Source organism: Pseudochaenichthys georgianus, unplaced genomic scaffold (genome assembly GCF_902827115.2).
Source record: "Pseudochaenichthys georgianus unplaced genomic scaffold, fPseGeo1.2 scaffold_1528_arrow_ctg1, whole genome shotgun sequence".
In the NCBI taxonomy this organism is placed as follows: Eukaryota; Metazoa; Chordata; class Actinopteri; order Perciformes; family Channichthyidae; genus Pseudochaenichthys; species Pseudochaenichthys georgianus.
Window position 1 is genome coordinate 9186 of NW_027262365.1, and position 23200 is coordinate 32385.

Sequence of the window (23200 nt, forward strand, 5' to 3'; positions counted from 1 at the left end):
CACTGTGGATGGACACAGTTGATGGTGTGCGTGATGACGCGTGTTTTATAGATCTGCGGTTCCGACATGAAGTGCGCTTTATGTGTTTGTGATGGAACGGTTAAAAAGGTCAGCAGCTAGTTAGAGAGCAGTAACAGAGAGAGGGGCAAAGCGTTTCTCACATTGAGACTTTCTACATGTTCCTGGTTATGTGAGGATTCTCTCCAGGACCTGCTCCTCCTTTACAGTCCGAAGAGAAACACTACCAGTCTGCAGAGAGCAGGTTGATCTTATTATAGGGTAAGTGAAGGAATACACATTAAACGGCCTTGTATTCACTAAAGGACACTTTGTGAGACGTTTAAAAAATCGTGTTTGATTACAATGACATTATGCGAAATCAGCTTCAGTTAAACCTGGGCTGTCAAACTCAATTTCAACTCGGGCCACATTAGCATGTTGCACTCAAAGTGTCAGTTTTATATATAAGAATAAATATATAAATATTTAATATATATAAAATAATGTATTATATATACATATATTATATTATATACATGATTGCCTCTGATAGGGTATTAATAACTTCATAATTAACTACGTCTGAAAGAAGTCGGGCAAAGAATTGCAAGTCTTTTCAGTGCGCATGTCACAAAATGATTTTAAAAGAAAAGCCAAATTCTGAAGAGAAAAAAAAAAGGGAATACAAAAAAGTAACATTTTGAAAAAAAAAGGTCAAATTCCGAGGAAAAAGTCTAATTTGAGATGCATTGTGGGACATGTAGTTTATGGGCAATGTGTAAAGCCTGTAACCGTGTAATAAACATATTATATTCTTTGCAAGCTCGTGTGGGGCCGCATGAAGTGAAGTCGCGGGCCCCCGTTGAAAGGTAAACAACATGCTACCTGCAGTAACTGGAGGTTATACACGCTAACAACATGTTACCTGCAGTAACTGGAGGTTATACACACTAACAACATGTTACCTGCAGTAACTGGAGGTTATACACGCTAACAACATGCTACCTGCAGTAACTGGAGGTTATACACGCTAACAACATGTAACCTGCAGTAACTGGAGGTTATACACGCTAACAACATGTAACCTGCAGTAACTGGAGGTTATACACGCTAACAACATGCTACCTGCAGTAACTGGAGGTTATACACGCTAACAACATGTTACCTGCAGTAACTGGAGGTTATACACGCTAACAACATGTTACCTGCAGTAACTGGAGGTTATACACGCTAACAACATGTTACCTGCAGTAACTGGAGGTTATACACGCTAACAACATGTAACCTGCAGTAACTGGAGGTTATACACGCTAACAACATGTAACCTGCAGTAACTGGAGGTTATACACGCTAACAACATGTTACCTGCAGTAACTGGAGGTTATACACGCTAACAACATGTTACCTGCAGTAACTGGAGGTTATACACGCTAACTACATGTTACCTGCAGTAACTGGAGGTTATACACGCTAACAACATGTTACCTGCAGTAACTGGAGGTTATACACGCTAACTACATGTTACCCTGCAGTAACTGGAGGTTATACACGCTAACAACATGTTACCTGCAGTAACTGGAGGTTATACACGCTAACTACATGTACCTGCAGTAACTGGAGGTTATACACGCTAACAACATGTTACCTGCAGTAACTGGAGGTTATACACGCTAACTACATGTTACCTGCAGTAACTGGAGGTTATACACGCTAACTACATGTTACCTGCAGTAACTGGAGGTTATACACGCTAACAACATGTTACCTGCAGTAACTGGAGGTTATACACGCTAACAACATGTTAACCTGCAGTAACTGGAGGTTATACACGCTAACAACATGTAACCTGCAGTAACTGGAGGTTATACACGCTAACTACATGTTACCTGCAGTAACTGGAGGTTATACACGCTAACTACATGTTACCTGCAGTAACTGGAGGTTATACACGCTAACTACATGTTACCTGCAGTAACTGGAGGTTATACACGCTAACTACATGTACCTGCAGTAACTGGAGGTTATACACCCGCTAACAACATGTAACCTGCAGTAACTGGAGGTTATACACGCTAACTACATGTTACCTGCAGTAACTGGAGGTTATACACGCTACACTACATGTTACCTGCAGTAACTGGAGGTTAGACACGCTAACAACATGTAACCTGCAGTAACTGGAGGTTATACACACTAACAACATGTACCTGCAGTAACTGGAGGTTATACCACGCTAACAACATGTACCTGCAGTAACTGGAGGTTATACACGCTAACTACATGTAACCTGCAGTAACTGGAGGTTATACACGCTAACAACATGTTACCTGCAGTAACTGGAGGTTATACACGCTAACTACATGTTACCTGCAGTAACTGAGGTTATACACGCTAACTACATGTTACCTGCAGTAACTGGAGGTTATACACGCTAACAACATGTAACCTGCAGTAACTGGAGGTTATACACGCTAACTACATGTTACCTGCAGTAACTGGAGGTTATACACGCTAACAACATGTTACCTGCAGTAACTGGAGGTTATACACGCTAACAACATGTAACCTGCAGTAACTGGAGGTTATACACACTAACAACATGTTACCTGCAGTAACTGGAGGTTATACACGCTAACTACATGTAACCTGCAGTAACTGGAGGTTATACACGCTAACTACATGTTACCTGCAGTAACTGGAGGTTATACACGCTAACAACATGTAACCTGCAGTAACTGGAGGTTATACACGCTAACAACATGTTACCTGCAGTAACTGGAGGTTATACACGCTAACTACATGTTACCTGCAGTAACTGGAGGTTATACACGCTAACTACATGTTACCTGCAGTAACTGGAGGTTATACACGCTAACTACATGTTACCTGCAGTAACTGGAGGTTATACACGCTAACTACATGTTACCTGCAGTAACTGGAGGTTATACACGCTAACAACATGTAACCTGCAGTAACTGGAGGTTATACACGCTAACTAACATGTTACCTGCAGTAACTGGAGGTTATACACGCTAACAACATGTTACCTGCAGTAACTGGAGGTTATACACGCTAACAACATGTAACCTGCAGTAACTGGAGGTTATACACGCTAACAACATGTTACCTGCAGTAACTGGAGGTTATACACGCTAACTACATGTTACCTGCAGTAACTGGAGGTTATACACGCTAACAACATGTAACCTGCAGTAACTGGAGGTTATACACGCTAACTACATGTTACCTGCAGTAACTGGAGGTTATACACGCTAACAACATGTTACCTGCAGTAACTGGAGGTTATACACACTAACAACATGTAACCTGCAGTAACTGGAGGTTATACACACTAACAACATGTTACCTGCAGTAACTGGAGGTTTATACACGCTAACAACATGTAACCTGCAGTAACTGGAGGTTATACACGCTAACTACATGTAACCTGCAGTAACTGGAGGTTATACACGCTAACTACATGTTACCTGCAGTAACTGGAGGTTATACACGCTAACAACATGTTACCTGCAGTAACTGGAGGTTATACACGCTAACTACATGTTACCTGCAGTAACTGGAGGTTATACACGCTAACTACATGTTACCTGCAGTAACTGGAGGTTATACACGCTAACTACATGTTACCTGCAGTAACTGGAGGTTATACACGCTAACTACATGTTACCTGCAGTAACTGGAGGTTATACACGCTAACAACATGTAACCTGCAGTAACTGGAGGTTATACACGCTAACAACATGTTACCTGCAGTAACTGGAGGTTATACACGCTAACAACATGTAACCTGCAGTAACTGGAGGTTATACACGCTAACAACATGTAACCTGCAGTAACTGGAGGTTATACACGCTAACAACATGCTACCTGCAGTAACTGGAGGTTATACACGCTAACTAACATGTACCTGCAGTAACTGGAGGTTATACACGCTAACAACATGTAACCTGCAGTAACTGGAGGTTATACACACTAACAACATGTTACCTGCAGTAACTGGAGGTTATACACGCTAACAACATGTTACCTGCAGTAACTGGAGGTTATACACGCTAACAACATGTAACCTGCAGTAACTGGAGGTTATACACGCTAACTACATGTTACCTGCAGTAACTGGAGGTTATACACGCTAACAACATGTTACCTGCAGTAACTGGAGGTTATACACACTAACAACATGTTACCTGCAGTAACTGGAGGTTATACACGCTAACAACATGTAACCTGCAGTAACTGGAGGTTATACACGCTAACAACATGTAACCTGCAGTAACTGGAGGTTATACACGCTAACAACATGTAACCTGCAGTACATGTGGAGTGTGTCCTGCTGCCTCTCTCTGGTTTACAGCGTGTTATCTAACGCATCGTAATGATTACAGATGTCTGTCTGTGACCTTTGAACAGTGAAGTTGTGCATTAATCAGAATCAGAATACCTTTATTCGCCCCACAGAGTGGACACGCACATCGCTACAGCAGAAAAGAGACAGCTTGATGTTAACAAGCAAGCATACAAAAGTATTAAAGACACAAACATATGTACAAAATTACACAATTTACAAAATACACATCCTGTAACAGTTCTGAGGATTTAGCAGCCAGGTATATATTACAGTTATTTACGGCATATATATATATATATGTGTGTATATGTGTGTATATATACATATATATATATGTATATATATATGTATATGTGTGTGTATATATATATACATATATGTGTATATATATATATGTCTGTATATATATATATATATGTATATATATATGTCTATATACGTATATATATGTGTATATGTGTATATATATATATATATGTGTGTATATTTATATTAGGGCTGTCAAACGATTAACATTTTTAATCAGATTAATCACAGTTTAAAAATTAATTAATCAGATTAATCTCCATTCGAACTATGTCCAAAATATGCCATTTATTTATGTATATTGTTGGGAATGGAAAGATAAATGAAAGAAGGCGGATATATCCATTTAACACAGTATCTATGTTTATTATAAAAATGTTCTGCGTGTCAAAATGAAAGACAACCCACACACCTATCAATCATCACACCGTGGGGTCTGAATTCATTACGTGTTGATTTCTATCAACGGGGAGTACTTCAGGAAAGTCTACGGGGGGGGGCTAGTGGAGTACTTCAGGAAAGTCGACAGAGGGGGGGGGGCTAGTGGAGTACTTCAGGAAAGTCGACAGAGGGGGGGGGGGGCTAGTGGAGTACTTCAGGAAAGTCTACGGGGGGGGTGCTAGTGGAGTACTTCAGGAAAGTCGACAGAGGGGGGGGGGGGCTAGTGGAGTACTTCAGGAAAGTCGACAGAGGGGGGGGGCTAGTGGAGTACTTCAGGAAAGTCGACAGAGGGGGGGGGGGGCTAGTGGAGTACTTCAGGAAAGTCTACGGGGGGGGGTGCTAGTGGAGTACTTCAGGAAAGTCGACAGAGGGGGGGGGGGCTAGTGGAGTACTTCAGGAAAGTCTACGGGGGGGTGCTAGTGGAGTACTTCAGGAAAGTCGACAGAGGGGGGGGGGCTAGTGGAGTACTTCGTGACCACAGAGTGTGAATGTTGTGATCAGCTGTTTTAGCGCAGTTCTCCAGTGAGGGGGGGGGGGGTCTCCCTCCGCAGCCGGTTGGCGTAGTTTTGGCTCAGTTCCGTTGTTCAGACCGACGTTAACAGCAGCCTGTCTGTGCACACGGAGACCGACTCTGTCGTCCGGGGATCGAACCGCCTTCTGGAAAAGCTTCACAAGTACGTCGGTACGCAAATGCGCTTTGTGACACAAGTGACGGGACGCATTTCAGATTACGCACATAACCTGCGTACCAGTTATGTGCACCCCTGTACCAGAGCCATATTATTACTATTATATGGCTCTGCCCTGTACTACAGCAAAAGTATTCTCCGTCGGGACTTCCTGCAACAACACCACGCCGTTATCAAAGATGTTCTATCGAGAAGTCGATCACTACGTGACAAAAGCTTTCAACCCGTGGCTACTGAAATCAATCTGACTAACTGCTGTCTGTGCAATTTACTCCGCGCGAGTTGGCAGACTTTATGTTGCTTACTTTAACATCGTGTCTCATGGTGGGGCTAAGCCATTTCTCTGTATGGGTGTAGCCTACCCCAGCCATACCCTGGCGCTGCCACTGGTGGCAGGTATGGGGCGGGCCATTCTGCACATGCGTTAAATGCGTTAAATATTTTAACGCAATTAATTCAAATAATTAATTACCGCCGTTAACGCGATAATTTTGACAGCACTAATATATATATATATATATGTCTATATGTGTATATATATATATATATATATATCAGTGGCGGCCGGCCCATAGGGGCGCTAGGGGCGCCGCCCCACCTCTTGCCAGATAAAAAAAAAAAAAAAATTAAATAAAAAAAAATATATTTAAAAAATATATATTTAAAAAAAAAATCTATTTTATATTTGAATTTTTAATGAACAAGGTAAATATCATACAATTAGTATCACAAAAATGTATAATCTACAATACAATCTCGTTTAAAATTGTGTTACGATGCCTTGCCCATGGCATTAGTTTATCATTACGGGGCAGAGCCCCCGAGCGAAACAGCAGCAACCAGCAGGTTGCAAAAGTCTCAATAGTAAACCGTGCCGACAAAACATAATTTCAGCCAATCAGCGCCGTCAAATATTTTGGTCACGGCGCCCATGTTGCTTACGTGCGTTGACGTGAGGAGTTGTTTTTTAGACTCGTGAGTGACCAAGGTGACGCAGTATTTGGATGAGAATGGTGTGCAGGTGGAGTCGCCGGAGCCTCGGTCCGCCCAAGAGCTACTCCAATCCTTTTGAAAGGAGAAGTTTGGGAGATAAATTGATACTTAAAGACCTTGGACCGGACCAACCCGATTTGTATATATCACAGCAAGCTCGTGAAAAAGACAAAACGTATCAACAAGGCTTCTCACATGGCTAGCTGGATGCAAACAGGTAAATGCTATCTTTTGTTTCACATGCTTGCTCTTCAAACAGCCGGTGTTCCGGTTTAACTGGTTCCCCGATCAACTGGTTGACAGATGTGGAGGCGTGGCCTTCGACTGAAATACACATTTCGATCGCTTCTTCTGTCGTTTACATACATCTTTTGGTATATTTGGCTGGATAGGAACACTTTGATGCACATTCAGTACCAGTGTGTGAGGTTGTGGTTACGATGGCGATATCCGGACGCGAACAGCGAGGACTACAAAAAGAAAAACGAGTTGACATGGGCATGTCTGTTCAAAACATTGCGAGCTCCAATAAATCATTTAAACCAGCTATTGTTGCCCGGTTTATCACTGAATATCGTTCTTAATGTGATACCAAGTCCATCTGAGACCTGTGTTCACCTTCAGACAGCCTCCCAGTGAAGCGGACGTTGTTTACTCACAGTTTGAAAGCACGTGGAGAAGTCTTCAGCTGTAAACTGTGATCCTCTCAGGTAAACTGTGACCCTCTCAGGTAAACTGTGATTCGCCCAGGGGAAATGGGATCCGCCCAGATTAAACTGTGTTACATCTTCTGTGGCTATCTACCAGCGATCATGTTGAATATGAAAGACACACACATCCCTTATAGAAACGGCATTCTGCAGCACTCATCCAGATCACATGTGACTGTTAACTCGTTTTGCAAAGACAGCAGCAGAAATGTCATTGCTGCATGTGCAGGGATATTAGACTTTAAAATGCTGATGGGTCATTCATCTTGGTCTCGGCAAACAATATTAGGAATCTTCTATTCCAACTACATAATATTCAGTGTCCATCGACATGAAAATAACAAAAAGGTTCATGCTGGACTCAAACCCGAGTCCCAACAGCGAAAGTCACTCCAGCCCTGCGCGTTATGAGCGCGCCACGGATCAACACAGCATATCGAACCACCACACTACAACATTTTAGATTAACCTTGTTAAAAAGTTCCAGAAAAATGCAACCCGACCATCATTTATAATGTGAGCGAATGTATGTACACTTTAAGCCATAATATACATATTATAATATACTGACTGAGGTCTGTATCCAGCCTCATTAAGACCCACCGAGATCAGATATCCTTGTTTATACAAGTTTAAACGAGTATCAAATCGACTCGACATCATATTAATAACGATATATGATACAAATGTAAGACTGACAACACGAATAGTTTGTAAAGGATTTATTGACGTTAGAATTATTAACAAAGCACTTATATACTAATAAAGGACTGGCTTATCTAAAGCCAGTTGAGTAGCACTTGAAATGTTTGGCTCTATGAAACCTGAAGTACTTTATGATTCTGTTTTCTTCAAGGTTGTATCTTCTTGGTCTTATGCACTTATTGTAAGTCGCTTTAGATAAACGTGTCAGGTAAATGCAATGTCATGTAATGTAATTGACATGGGTGTTTTGAACACTGTTATTTTATTTTTGATTCTCTGGGAGGTGTCGTGTTGATCCGTGGCGCGCTCATAACGCGCAGGGCTGGAGTGACTTTCGCTGTTGGGACTCGGGTTTGAGTCCAGCATGAACCTTTTTGTTATTTTCATGTCGATGGACACTGAATATTATGTAGTTGGAATAGAAGATTCCTAATATTGTTTGCCGAGACCAAGATGAATGACCCATCAGCATTTTAAAGTCTAATATCCCTGCACATGCAGCAATGACATTTCTGCTGCTGTCTTTGCAAAACGAGTTAACAGTCACATGTGATCTGGATGAGTGCTGCAGAATGCCGTTTCTATAAGGGATGTGTGTGTCTTTCATATTCAACATGATCGCTGGTAGATAGCCACAGAAGATGTAACACAGTTTAATCTGGGCGGATCCCATTTCCCCTGGGCGAATCACAGTTTACCTGAGAGGATCACAGTTTACAGCTGAAGACTTCTCCACGTGCTTTCAAACTGTGAGTAAACAACGTCCGCTTCACTGGGAGGCTGTCTGAAGGTGAACACAGGTCTCAGATGGACTTGGTATCACATTAAGAACGATATTCAGTGATAAACCGGGCAACAATAGCTGGTTTAAATGATTTATTGGAGCTCGCAATGTTTTGAACAGACATGCCCATGTCAACTCGTTTTTCTTTTTGTAGTCCTCGCTGTTCGCGTCCGGATATCGCCATCGTAACCACAACCTCACACACTGGTACTGAATGTGCATCAAAGTGTTCCTATCCAGCCAAATATACCAAAAGATTTATGTAAACGACAGAAGAAGCGATCGAAATGTGTATTTCAGTCGAAGGCCACGCCTCCACATCTGTCAACCAGTTGATCGGGGAACCAGTTAAACCGGAACACCGGGGACAGATACGATCTGTTCAGAAACTAGACAGAAGTTAAACCAGTCCAAACCACAGACTGCCTGTGTCATGGAGAATACAGTCGCTGGTTTATTTACGTCTGTAGGCCGTTGCTGTGAGTGAGGACGATCGGAGCATATATAGCGTTAGGTTAGCCGAGCTCCATTCAGGGAACAAGCATTCTAAAAGGTGTTTCTCTGCCGTCTGTCTGCAGACTTGTCAAAGCATTAATTCATGGTTTTTACTAACCGGTATCAGTATGTTGTTACGTCGGCATCATTTTGAAACGTGTATTACAATTTAATCACGGTAAAATATGTTCATGTTGTTGTAGCTCCCGAGCCAGCGCGTCTTGTTTGAATGATGCGAGTAAACACAGCTGACAGCTGCGGTGAAACTCAGCGACTAGAGCGATGCGATAGGAGCGTTTAGAGCGAAGCGAATATTCGCATCGCGTCCGGTCTGAACGCAGCATTAAAGCGAGCTCCGTGCTGCACTGGAAACGTGCCATTACATCACCAGAAGTCCTAATTTAAGGGGTCATTTCTCCCCATACATTTTTTTTACTCACTCTATCAACAGCCCTACCACAAATATGTTCCACCAGCCGCCACTGATATATATATATGCCGTAAATAACTGTAATATGCTGTTGTTCCCTCCCTCTCTGCAGGGTGATGGGTGGTGTTCGGGTGGTGGTGGTGGGGGCGGGGGTGGTGGGTTTCTCCACGGCCGTGTGCATCGCGGAGAATCTTCCCCACGTCTCAGTCACCCTGCTGGGGGAGAAGTTCAGCCCCGAGACCACGAGCGATGGAGCCGCCGGCATCCTGTTCGCCAACCACAACCCAGGTGAGGATTCATTTCTTATTTTTGACACGATGGGCTCACAGGAACTCGGACGCACCTTTCAGTTTGAGCTCAAACATATCTTTCATTTATAAAAGACTAAAGCTACAAAATCACTTGATAGGAAAACTCCGATAACAAACAAAAGATCACTAGGTTCTACTAGGATGCACACACACACACACACACACACACACACACACACACACACACACACACACACACACACACACACACACACACACACACACACACACACACACACACACACACACACACACACACACACACACACACACACACACACACACACACACACACACACACACACACACACACACACACACACGGGGGGGTAAGTGGCCTGGGGATTAATTGACAGACAGGCCCACTTAATGCGCGGCATGTATCGGCCGGCCGGTGACGAAAGTATGTCACATCACCTGAGCAGCCCTTGAGTTGCCTAGAGCTAAATAGTTACAGCATATATTTAATGATTGATTTGAATGTTAACAGATCGTTGATGCGATAACATCTGGACCCAATTTGCCTGACTTAATCATCCTCAATGTGGGTGAGACCATTTAACAGGGGGTGTGGGCAGGTACCTCACCTCCTCTAGGGGGGTCCGGGGGCATGCTCCCCCGGGAAGATTTTTTTTTAAATGTTGAAGTTAAAAGCATCAATCTGGTGCACTTTGAGAGCAAAGTTAGGGACTAAATCTATAGAAACATCTCTCCACACCCACATGAACAGATTTACTTTTTCTTTCAACATTCATTTGAAAGCAAGTGGAGGCAAAGTGACTGCGCCCAGAGCAATAAACCTGCTAGCTAACTAGCTCTCAGTAACAGAACGTGGGCAACACGTTCTTCTCCACAGGATTTAGGATTTTTTTTTAAATTATTATTTCTTTTATTTGTGTATGGCCCTCCGGCCCACGCACAGCACCGGCCCACCGGGAAGACTCCCAGTATTCCCGGTGGGCTGTCGCCCCTGGGTGGAAACAATCAGGCTGACGGGTGACACACAAGGGCAGGAAGTGAAGACTCCTGAAACCAGAGGGTGGAGTCATTTACCAAACATGAAACGGAAGGGGACAAGACTAGGAACACAAGACATTAAACTAAAAGGACTTTAATAAATGAACTGTGCAAATATGAATCCCTGCAGAGTGAAAGTATTTAAATGTAGCTCCACGCTACGTCAGGGACAACGTGCAGCGAGGCGGTCGCTATGGGTAAAAGAGCCCCGGCGGACCAGGGAGCCACACGCCAAGCGGTCTTCATCACAAATGATTTTATTGACTTAAAAATGATCGTAATTCTTCCGCTAAGAAAAAAAAAAACTCCGTTCCACGACGCACCAACGGCTGGAACTGCGACAACGACAACTTTACGGCAGCACTGTCCAACTGTTCACAGTTTCTGATCCACTAACAAGCCCCTGAACTCCGCAGAGCTCACCTCCTCGCTGCCTTCTTCTGTTCATTCATCTGACGTCCAGCGCTGCGTCTTTTCCTTTCTCTCTCTTGATCCTCCTTAGCAACGGGCAACGGCCATTAGTTCTGGACAGCGGTCTGTTCTACTGGACTAACAACGTGTCACGTGTTCTGAATTGACCAATCAGAATTGAGTATTCAACGAAGCCATGTAATAATATCAATCAATCAATCAATGTTTATTTATAGCCCAATATCACAAATGTTACATTTGTCTCAGTGGTCTTCACAGTGTGTACAGAATATCAGTATGACAATACGACACCCTCTGTCCTTAGACCCTCTGTCCTCAGACCCTCTGTCCTCAGACCCTCTGTCCTCAGACCCTCTGTCCTCAGACCCTCTGTCCTCAGACCCTCTGTCCTTAGACCCTCTGTCCTTAGACCCTCTGTCCTTAGACCCTCTGTCCTTGGACCCTCTGTCCTCAGACCCTCTGTCCTCAGACCCTCTGTCCTCAGACCCTCTGTCCTCAGACCCTCTGTCCTTAGACCCTCTGTCCTTAGACCCTCACATCGTACAAGGAAACACTTCCGGAGAAACCCCACAGTTTAAGGGAACATGGAGAAACCTCAGGGAGAGCAGCAGAGGAGGGATCCCTCTCCAGGACGGACAGACGGGCAATAGATGCCGTGTGTAAATTGAAAGATAATACATTTGCAACACAGGTAGTCCAGATGTTTGGAAATGCATGTGTGCATGATAGGAAGATGAATCCACGAGGATATCCATCCAGGACCGATGATCCAGGACCACAGCCACGACTCGCGATCCACGACTCGCGATCCAGGACACAGGACCGCAGGATCATCCATGACTCCGGATCCCGGCGTATATAGACACCAAAAAGAAAGACATGTGGGGAAGCTGGGTTAATGGAACATGAGAGGACACAGGTACAGACAGAGAGAAGGAAGAAGTGAGATGTCCCCCGACAAACTAAGCCTATATCAGCAAAACTAGGGGCTGCATCTAATCAGCCCTAACTGTCAAGCCCTTGGGTATATTTGCAGTTTTCCCCGCTTGAAAGGGATGGTACAGTCCATAGGAGGTTTTCACTGGGTTTCACTACAATGACCACAACTTTGTTTCTTTTGAGTTTTTCTTTACTTTGGTATTTGTTGTTGCAGTACAGCTTATGTTGTAAGCTGTAAGGTAAAAAACCTTAAATTAAAAATAAAAAAGAATTACTGTAAATCCAATACACATCAAATAATAAATGGAAAAATACATGCTTAACATATACTTTTTAACACTTGTGAATATTGTTCTTACTTTCTTAATGTATTTTTATAAATTATGTTTTAAACAGTTTTTAACTTATGCAGTCTCATTAAAAATGCAAATATAGACTGAATTGTTAGCAGCATGCAAACCGTTTTTACCAATCTACATCTCTCAATAAATAAAACACTCGTTTTTAAATCAACACTCAGTTGCTTTAGCTCGAGGACATCAAACAAACAAATGACACTGAACTAGAACGCACGCTCTAACGTGCGCCACGAACGGCAAGTTGTATGATTCTTAACTAAACACACAGTTCGTCTCTCACCGGCCGCTTCTCCAGCTTGTTACGGCTGCACCAGAGCTGCTGCTGCTTTGACGTTTCTTCTGCTGGTTCGTTGCTGCTGGACGCACGCTCTTTAGGTTGTCCCTCTCCAGCTTGGATCACTGCCTTCTTTCAGGTGCTTTTAAAGGTGCAGCGAAGCTGATTAGCAATTAGGGACTGATTTCAGACAGCTGCCACTCTGTCAATCAGCCCCACTTTTTAACCCCTTGATCTCCTGTGAGGATTTTTCAAGTTGACTTCACACTAACTATAAGCTTTATCACAAAGGAAGGTCTTCAGCGCACTCTTAAAAACGGATAGGGTGTCTGCCGCCCGAACACAAACTGGAAGCTGATTCCACAAATGTGGAGCTTGATAAGAAAAGGCTCTGGCTCCCATTGTACTTTTAAAGATTCTAGGAACAACCAACAACCCTGCATTCTTGGAACGCAATGCCCTAGTAGGACAGTAGGGTATAATGAGTTCTTTAAGGTAAGATGGCGCCTGCCCATTAAGGGCTTTGTAGGCGAGAAGAAGAATTTTAAATTCTATCCTGTGTTCTATAGGGAGCCAGTGTAAGGCAGCCAGAACAGGAGTAATATAATACATGATATTCCCCCCTCAGATGTCCCAGTGGAGCAGCAGAGGCGCTGGTTCAAGTCCAGCTTCGACCACCTGCGGCTCATCGCTCAGTCTGAAGACGCTCCGGAGGCCGGCATCATGCTCAGCTCCGGGTCAGTCAACCGCTAAGTCTTATCAACACGTTGAGTATTCAGTACGTTTATAACGTCCTCCTCCTGCAGCTGGCAGATCTTCCGGGACGTTCCTGAAGATAAAACTCCGTACTGGTCCGACCTGGTGCTCGGGTTCAGGATCATGACGGAGCGAGAGATGGTTCGATTCCCGGAGCATCGGTTCGGACAGGCGTTCACCACCATCAAGTGTGAGTGCAGCCGCTACCTGCCCTGGCTGGAGAAGAGGTAACCGCGCATTGAGACCGATTTATAATCAAAGAAAGCGTATTCATAGAGCAACATTCACACAAGAGACGGAGCTCAAGGGGCTTCATGTGGAGAAGAGGTGAGGCATACGACCAACCCTCAGTCGTTAATAATACATATTAAATATAAATACAGGTAAGTGCAGTTGCATGTTTTGCCCCCGGATGGAGCCAATTGGGACAGATTGGGACAAACCACCTGCTTCATGTCAAAGGGGGGATTTGGGTGTTGTCAGTGTTCTTTGTGTATTCTGTTCATATTAATTATCCCTTGTGTTACCCACATTAAAACATAGTAAGCATAAAGTCATTCAAAAGTGATTTCATTAAAGGATACACGTTTACAATTGGTCAATAATAACAATGACCAATCCCTTTAAAAAATATAATAAATAAAAGTAGTATGACAAATTACAAGGTACTGTTCCTTTAAGGCAGTATTTCTCAAACGTTTTCATACCAAGGACTTAACCAATAAAAAAACACTTGCGGACCACCTAACTCCACAAATATCCAAAATCACATCGTTTTTCTAGAACAGATTACAAATCGCCTGAAAATGGTATAAACAAGTGGCAACATGTGCGATGAAGGTGTTGCGCGGGGCTATATCATGCAATCGGAAGTGAAACTTAAGCTTGCTCCATTGCGGAGATATTCCCGCGAGAGTGCGTAAAACTTTAATTTATGAATTTATTTAAAATGTGAAATTGTACCAATATACTCACGGACCACTAGGGGGCGCTCACGGACCACCAGTGGTCCACGGACCACACTTTGAGAAGCACTGCTTTAAGGGATCTCTGCTCACCACCAGGCACGCGCAGCGTAGCAGGAGAATAAGAGAAAACGGAGCAAGAAGCAGATGAGACGAGCGGAGTAAATTATATTAAAAGTGATTCAAAGTTGATTTAAAAAAGATAAAAATGCCGTCCACACGGTCGGGAAACCCAGTAGACGGTAAGGAACATTAACCAACGGTGTTTTGGTCACGTGTTTTTGGACTGGATAAGAAAGTTGATCGCGAGTGAGAGGACAACACACGCACGCACTCTGATACAAGATGGCGAGCCAGACCCACGGACCGCTTTGATCTTCGCGCCAGTGAGAGGACTTGCTGGTTTATCAAGAGACAATAGCTGAACTCACTGCGGAGCGGTAGGAGTATTGAAGAAATTATAAGGTTGGAACTGGATTTAAAGAGACACTATATATTGTATTCTAGGTTTTAATTTGTCATTTGATTTCATTGATGGTACAATTGTGTTTTTTTCCATTGAATTAGATATATTTGACCTGTGAATATACCTCAGGATATTGAAGAGATTAAAATAGGAAAAATCTATAAATAATACTTAGTAGACCGGTCTCATCCTGAATGGATACCATGTACTAAGTCACAGAAATCAGAAAACAAGGGAAAGGTGAAATACTTACCTCTGATTACAGAGGTAAGTAAACATTTACATTGAATTCAATGGAGAGAGAAAACGTATCTTTTGATCCCGTTTGAATTGTGCCACGAACTACACATGATGTTTGTCAATCTTAAACAATAAGTTCCATGTCAAAAAAGTCACATTTTGTCGTAAAACTGTTGAAATATAAGACTATGAAAAATACGCGACTACAAAGACTACAAATCCCAGATCCCATTCTGGCTCGCGTCAGTGATGTCACAGGCGATAATGCTTCAAGTGGTTGCGACTCGGAATTAAAGCGAAGAAGAAGAAGAAGAAGAAGAAGAAGAAGAAGAAGAAGAAGAAGAAGAAGAAGAAGAAGAAGAAGAAGATCTCATAACTGATTTATTCCCTCCAATAAATAAGAGATTGCTAAAAATAAATTCACTTTTACAAGATGCCTGTGTGCTTTGTACCAGGTTGTAATCACATAAGTGATCATACCACTTGCTCGTTCTATCGCTTCCCGTCTGAGGAAAGGACCAGGAGTCGCCGGATCAGACATATCAGGTAATATACATGTTGTGCATGATGGAACATATAGTCAAGTTAGCTACCTAGCTAGTAGCGACGAGTAGCGAGCACGTTAGTTAGCATTACATTACTTAGCCTTGTCACTTTTAGTAGCCTTACCATGAAGTTATTATTTTATTACATGAAGTAAGAGCAAGAGTAGTCATGATGGTAAGTATTTCGTGAAACATTTGAAGAGTAGCCTACTGCGCCATCCACCGGGTGCTAAGGAAGCAGTCAGGGAGAGTCGAAGGCAGGCAGGGAGCTTTGCATGACAGATTCTTCTGGACGTGTTTCATTGTGATGACAGTGAGGGTCAATCTGTGTGTTGGAAAGACAGTAGTTGAGTGATTACTGAGAGAACATTATTAGAAGAGATAATTATTCAAAGTGTTGTTACTGACCTTGTTCTCTTTTGTTTCCTTTCCCTCACCTGTAGCTGCTGAGACCTGAGGAACATGCACACTGACCTGCCCTGGCAACCTGACTTCCACTGTACGTAATAGTATTTGGTTATGGTATATTATTTATATACATCAAAGGCACAATGCCCCCCCCAGAGACACACATGTACTGAGTGTGATATTGTGCATAGGTCAAGTGAAATCATCTTTACACACGAGGAAACTGTAGGAGCGGCAACTTGTTTTGAAATTGAATTTTTAATATCCGATAATAAAGTTGATCTGTTTTCTTTATTCTTCTCTCTTCCCAGCTCCATCCATCACCGTGCTCTGCTCCTGCAGGTCCTGCTTGCTAATCAATGCTTTATTTTTTTACACAATTACAAATGAAGTCCTGGTTAGGATGCCACCTGGGCGCCTCCCTAGGGAGGTGTTCCAGGCACGTCCAGCTGGGAGGAGACCAAGGGGTAGACCTAGGACCAGGTGGAGGGATTATATCTCTTCGCTGGCCTGGGAGCGCCTTGGGACCCCCCAGTCAGAGCTGGTTGATGTGGCCAGGGAAAAGAAAATTTGGGGCTCTCTGCTGGAACTGCTACCCCCGAGACCGACCACGGATAAGCGGGAGAAGATGGATGGATGGATGGATGGATGGATGGATGGATGGACAAATGAAGTCAATGTATTGTATGACATGAAGTTGTGCTTCATTCGGAGTCAATAATACATTCATTCTGCCTTCAACTGCACAATGACTGTGGACTGCACCGACATCCATGTAGCTGCCCCCAGTGAGATGAACCAAGCAAAAAGGGTCACCATCATGCCCAAGGACATCCAGCTGCATCCGCGAGAGAGGGCTTAGACTGACCTGAGACCAGCACACCCAAACACAACGGCTCTTTTAAGAGCCACCTACAGTTTCAAAGAGTTGCAATCCTACGTTATTATAATGATTAAACTGGTTCATGTGTCACTTAGTTTACTGAACCGTGATGAAAGAAATTAGTGAGGTAGTGGTTTACTGAAGTTACAAAGACATTAATATATGAGTGACAGGTAAACACCAGCTTCTGTCAATTATGGATCACTCAAACTATATACAAATAATATGTAATAAAGTTCTAAAATAAGTATTCGGTATATTCCTTGATAGCTTTTGGAGAAGGTTGTTTTTAAGTTTACTAAAACCTATCGTTTCAACTGTTTCACTTTATAAAAAGGAACAGGTGAGTAGAGCATCATTGAGTTTCTTATTCTGTCAGTAAATTATCCAAATGAAATGTTTATCATTATTTTAGTCAACCCTAAACAAATTGATTGTACCTTTTTAATAATGACCTTACATGGTTAAGTTAAATTAACTTCAGAAAATCAAATCTGTTCTGAGAAAAAACTAATAAATGTTTAAAGATAGGAACTTGCCATCCCACTGAAAACAGTCCGTAGAGATTTAAAGGCGTAGTTGTAGTTCAGTCCAACGTTTCATTTGGATTAATTTCTCCAACAGTCAACTATTTTCATAAAGAATATATATATTTTTCAAAGTCAACTTTATTGTCAATCTTACTCAGTTTGTGTTTATAGACAGAGAGATCAAAAAGACTTTAAAATCAAATAAAATTATACAATTTACAGATATGTATACAAATATATATATATATATATATATATATATCCTATATACACCATCATGTATAATGATGGTGGACACTTCACCTCCAGCAGGGCAGATGGCTGCACAAGTCCATCGGGGGATGCTCCCAAAACACCGACTCACTCCCAAAGAGACCAGACTCGAACACTGTCTCCTGATAGGCCTGCACAAAAGCCTTCACCCCTTCGGCCTCGTTTACAACCCCCCAGTTGACAGTCATGACTCCGTCCAAGTTGTACCCCCCGAGCACCCTCTTCATGAGGGACTCGCATGGAGTGGATGGAAGTCCCGACCGCAGCACAGCACCAAACTTGCTGGCTGTCAACCTGCCCCGCCTGTGTAACTGCCACTGAGGATTTGTCCGCTGTCCTCCGGTGGCTGTCTGGATGGCAGCTTGCTGGTCTCTGCTCAGTCGCATTGAGGCAAGCATTGCCTCAAGCCCCCGACCCCCATGCCCCTTCACCAGCTCCGGCACGGTGACAATGGCCTGATGTTGAGGCCGCGGCTCTGGCTCAGGTGACAAAAGCCATGCCACACTGTGCGCCCCTCAGTGCAGACCTGAACCAGTCTACATCCTCAGTGGCGATGTCTCTGGCCAGTGGGTTGTATGTCTCCTCTCACTGTTGGTAGAGTTGAGACACCGGCTGGACTACTTTGGAAGTGCCAGGCTTCCTCCACTGGCACTCAACATCTGTGGAGCTGCATCCCCCGTGCACAATCACAGACAGCGCTCTGCATCACGTCATCGTCTCCCATGCAGATCTGTCAAAATAAAGTAAGTACCATGTTTGTTAGCATGCTATAATAGATTGAATGAGCAATAATACAAGGATGGTCCGGATCTGGGGGTGGGAGGGGTTATTTTTCCATAGTTGTGTCCTCTTGTCTGATTGTTGTTGTTGTTTGTTTTTTCTGTACTGGTTGTGATTGTACATTGTATTTTTCTAAATGTGTATGAATACATTTTTGAAAAACATTTGATCAACAATAAAAAAGGACTTGGTCAGGATCTAGACTCAGTGTGTAGTTTATTAATTAATCAATGCTCTCTACATTAGGAACACATACCAGTGCACCCGAGGGAGTCACGCACAGCTGTGCCTGGATCACCAAAACCCTTGAATCTACACACAGCAAATAAACTCAAATGACACAACGAGATGTAAAAGGAGATCACACATACAGTATAGTCGATTTAAAACTGTCCGCTTCAATCTGAAGAGCAACTAAAACAAAACACGTTAGTGTACCTTGTTAGCTAATGCTAGCTAGCTGACGTTAACGTTACACATTGCACTCATATTACTCACCAACACCTTGTAAAGCCGGTCCCGCTGCTCTTACAGAACCGACTAACTCCCCTTTCGTGTATGTACAGCTCTCAACGTGTCCAGACTTGTAGTCACCTCGTTTTATACTTGTATTCTCATTCTGAAAGAAACAGGTGCAACGTGCTAACGTGACGGCCGTCTTTGTGATGGTGACGCGTGTTGTGCGAGCCCAGAGACCTGGAGTTCACTCAGCGGTTTCACACAAACAAATGTGTAACTTCACAGTTTTACGACACATTTTTATTTTTTTGACTTGCAAAATATTCTTTTAAATTGACAAACATCAGATGTGTCATTCGTGGCACAATTCAAACGGGATCAAAAGATAACCTTTCTCTCTCCATTGACTTCAATGTTTAATTTTACGCTTCCGGGTCCCATGGAGGCTCCGGAAGGGGAGGGACTTCGCCTCTCTCTACTGCAGAACATGTTCATTGTATGTTTAATGTTGTGTCCACTTGGTCAGGACATTGCCGGCTGTTCTATCCCAGCCACCTGGTCTCTGGGCTGATTACTTACCCGTCTCTCCACTCGAGTCGAACCCAGAGTCCTTCCAGCCAGAGAGCATAGCCCAAGATAAGAAGAGTTACGCTTGGTTTCAACTTGTTCAGCCACTTTAGAGGACCCTTGCTTGACATGGAGAAAACTAGTTCCTGAAACAACATGTGTCCCCTCTTCTCCACGTCTCTTCTACATCAGCATGTGTCCCCTCTTCTTCCTCTCTCTTCTACATCAACATGTGTCCCCTCTTCTCCACGTCTCTTCTACATCAACATGTGTCCCCTCTTCTCCACGTCTCTTCTACATCAGCATGTGTCCCCTCTTCTTCCTCTCTCTTCTACATCAACATGTGTCCCCTCTTCTTCCTCTCTCTTCTACATCAACATGTGTCCCCTCTTCTTCATGTCTCTTCTACATCAACATGTGTCCCCTCTTCTTCATGTCTCTTCTACATCAGCATGTGTCCCCTCTTCTTCCTCTCTCTTCTACATCAACATGTGTCCCCTCTTCTCCATGTCTCTTCTACATCAACATGTGTCCCCTCTTCTTCATGTCTCTTCTACATCAACATGTGTCCCCTCTTCTCCACGTCTCTTCTACATCAACATGTGTCCCCTCTTCTCCACGTCTCTTCTACATCAGCATGTGTCCCCTCTTCTTCCTCTCTCTTCTACATCAACATGTGTCCCCTCTTCTTCATGTCTCTTCTACATCAACATGTGTCCCCTCTTCTCCACGTCTCTTCTACATCAGCATGTGTCCCCTCTTCTTCCTCTCTCTTCTACATCAACATGTGTCCCCTCTTCTTCATGTCTCTTCTACATCAACATGTGTCCCCTCTTCTTCATGTCTCTTCTACATCAACATGTGTCCCCTCTTCTTCATGTCTCTTCTACATCAGCATGTGTCCCCTCTTCTTCCTCTCTCTTCTACATCAACATGTGTCCCCTCTTCTCCATGTCTCTTCTACATCAACATGTGTCCCCTCTTCTTCATGTCTCTTCTACATCAACATGTGTCCCCTCTTCTCCACGTCTCTTCTACATCAACATGTGTCCCCTCTTCTCCACGTCTCTTCTACATCAGCATGTGTCCCCTCTTCTTCCTCTCTCTTCTACATCAACATGTGTCCCCTCTTCTCCACGTCTCTTCTACATCAACATGTGTCCCCTCTTCTCCACGTCTCTTCTACATCAGCATGTGTCCCCTCTTCTTCCTCTCTCTTCTACATCAACATGTGTCCCCTCTTCTCCACGTCTCTTCTACATCAACATGTGTCCCCTCTTCTCCACGTCTCTTCTACATCAGCATGTGTCCCCTCTTCTTCCTCTCTCTTCTACATCAACATGTGTCCCCTCTTCTTCATGTCTCTTCTACATCAACATGTGTCCCCTCTTCTTCATGTCTCTTCTACATCAACATGTGTCCCCTCTTCTTCATGTCTCTTCTACATCAGCATGTGTCCCCTCTTCTTCCTCTCTCTTCTACATCAACATGTGTCCCCTCTTCTCCATGTCTCTTCTACATCAACATGTGTCCCCTCTTCTTCATGTCTCTTCTACATCAACATGTGTCCCCTCTTCTCCACGTCTCTTCTACATCAACATGTGTCCCCTCTTCTCCACGTCTCTTCTACATCAGCATGTGTCCCCTCTTCTTCCTCTCTCTTCTACATCAACATGTGTCCCCTCTTCTTCATGTCTCTTCTACATCAACATGTGTCCCCTCTTCTCCACGTCTCTTCTACATCAGCATGTGTCCCCTCTTCTTCCTCTCTCTTCTACATCAACATGTGTCCCCTCTTCTCCATGTCTCTTCTACATCAACATGTGTCCCCTCTTCTCCACGTCTCTTCTACATCAGCATGTGTCCCCTCTTCTTCCTCTCTCTTCTACATCAACATGTGTCCCCTCTTCTCCATGTCTCTTCTACATCAACATGTGTCCCCTCTTCTTCCTCTCTCTTCTACATCAACATGTGTCCCCTCTTCTTCATGTCTCTTCTACATCAACATGTGTCCCCTCTTCTTCATGTCTCTTCTACATCAACATGTGTCCCCTCTTCTCCACGTCTCTTCTACATCAGCATGTGTCCCCTCTTCTTCCTCTCTCTTCTACATCAACATGTGTCCCCTCTTCTCCATGTCTCTTCTACATCAACATGTGTCCCCTCTTCTCCATGTCTCTTCTACATCAACATGTGTCCCCTCTTCTTCATGTCTCTTCTACATCAACATGTGTCCCCTCTTCTTCATGTCTCTTCTACATCAACATGTGTCCCCTCTTCTTCATGTCTCTTCTACATCAACATGTGTCCCCTCTTCTCCACGTCTCTTCTACATCAGCATGTGTCCCCTCTTCTTCCTCTCTCTTCTACATCAACATGTGTCCCCTCTTCTCCATGTCTCTTCTACATCAACATGTGTCCCCTCTTCTCCATGTCTCTTCTACATCAACATGTGTCCCCTCTTCTTCATGTCTCTTCTACATCAACATGTGTCCCCTCTTCTCCATGTCTCTTCTACATCAACATGTGTCCCCTCTTCTCCATGTCTCTTCTACATCAACATGTGTCCCCTCTTCTCCATGTCTCTTCTACATCAACATGTGTCCCCTCTTCTTCATGTCTCTTCTACATCAACATGTGTCCCCTCTTCTCCATGTCTCCTCTACATCAACATGTGTCCTCTCTTCTCCATGTCTCTTCTACATCAACATGTGTCCCCTCTTCTTCATGTCTCTTCTACATCAACACGTGTCCCCTCTTCTTCATGTCTCTTCTACATCAACATGTGTCCCCTCTTCTTCGTGTCTCTTCTACATCAACATGTGTCCCCTCTTCTTCATGTCTCTTCTACATCAACATGTGTCCCCTCTTCTTCATGTCTCTTCTACATCAACACGTGTCCCCTCTTCTTCATGTCTCCTCTACATCAACACGTGTCCCCTCTTCTTCATGTCTCTTCTACATCAACACGTGTCCCCTCTTCTTCATGTCTCCTCTACATCAACACGTGTCCCCTCTTCTTCGGTCTTCCTCCCTCCAGGTTCAGGCGTGCGGGGGGGCAGGTGGATCAGCGC

At 43.6% G+C, this 23200-nt stretch overlaps 1 protein-coding gene and 1 long non-coding RNA gene across 2 annotated transcripts; one reads left to right on the forward strand and one right to left on the reverse strand.

The window, feature by feature from the left end:
* Positions 1-121: 121 nt before the first annotated feature.
* ddo (D-aspartate oxidase) lies at positions 122-23197 on the forward strand (the record flags this gene model as incomplete). Its single annotated transcript, XM_034077370.1, has 5 exons — positions 122-279; positions 10035-10210; positions 13883-13991; positions 14061-14237; positions 23167-23197. Coding segments are annotated over exons 2-5 (489 nt in total), but the record flags the coding sequence as incomplete, so codon positions are not given.
* On the reverse strand, positions 18347-19875 carry LOC139433249 (uncharacterized). The gene is made up of 3 exons (XR_011642808.1): positions 19599-19875; positions 19357-19412; positions 18347-19050 (listed from the first exon to the last, which is right to left on the reverse strand). It is a non-coding gene; the product is annotated as an uncharacterized lncRNA (long non-coding RNA).
* Positions 23198-23200: the final 3 nt, after the last annotated feature.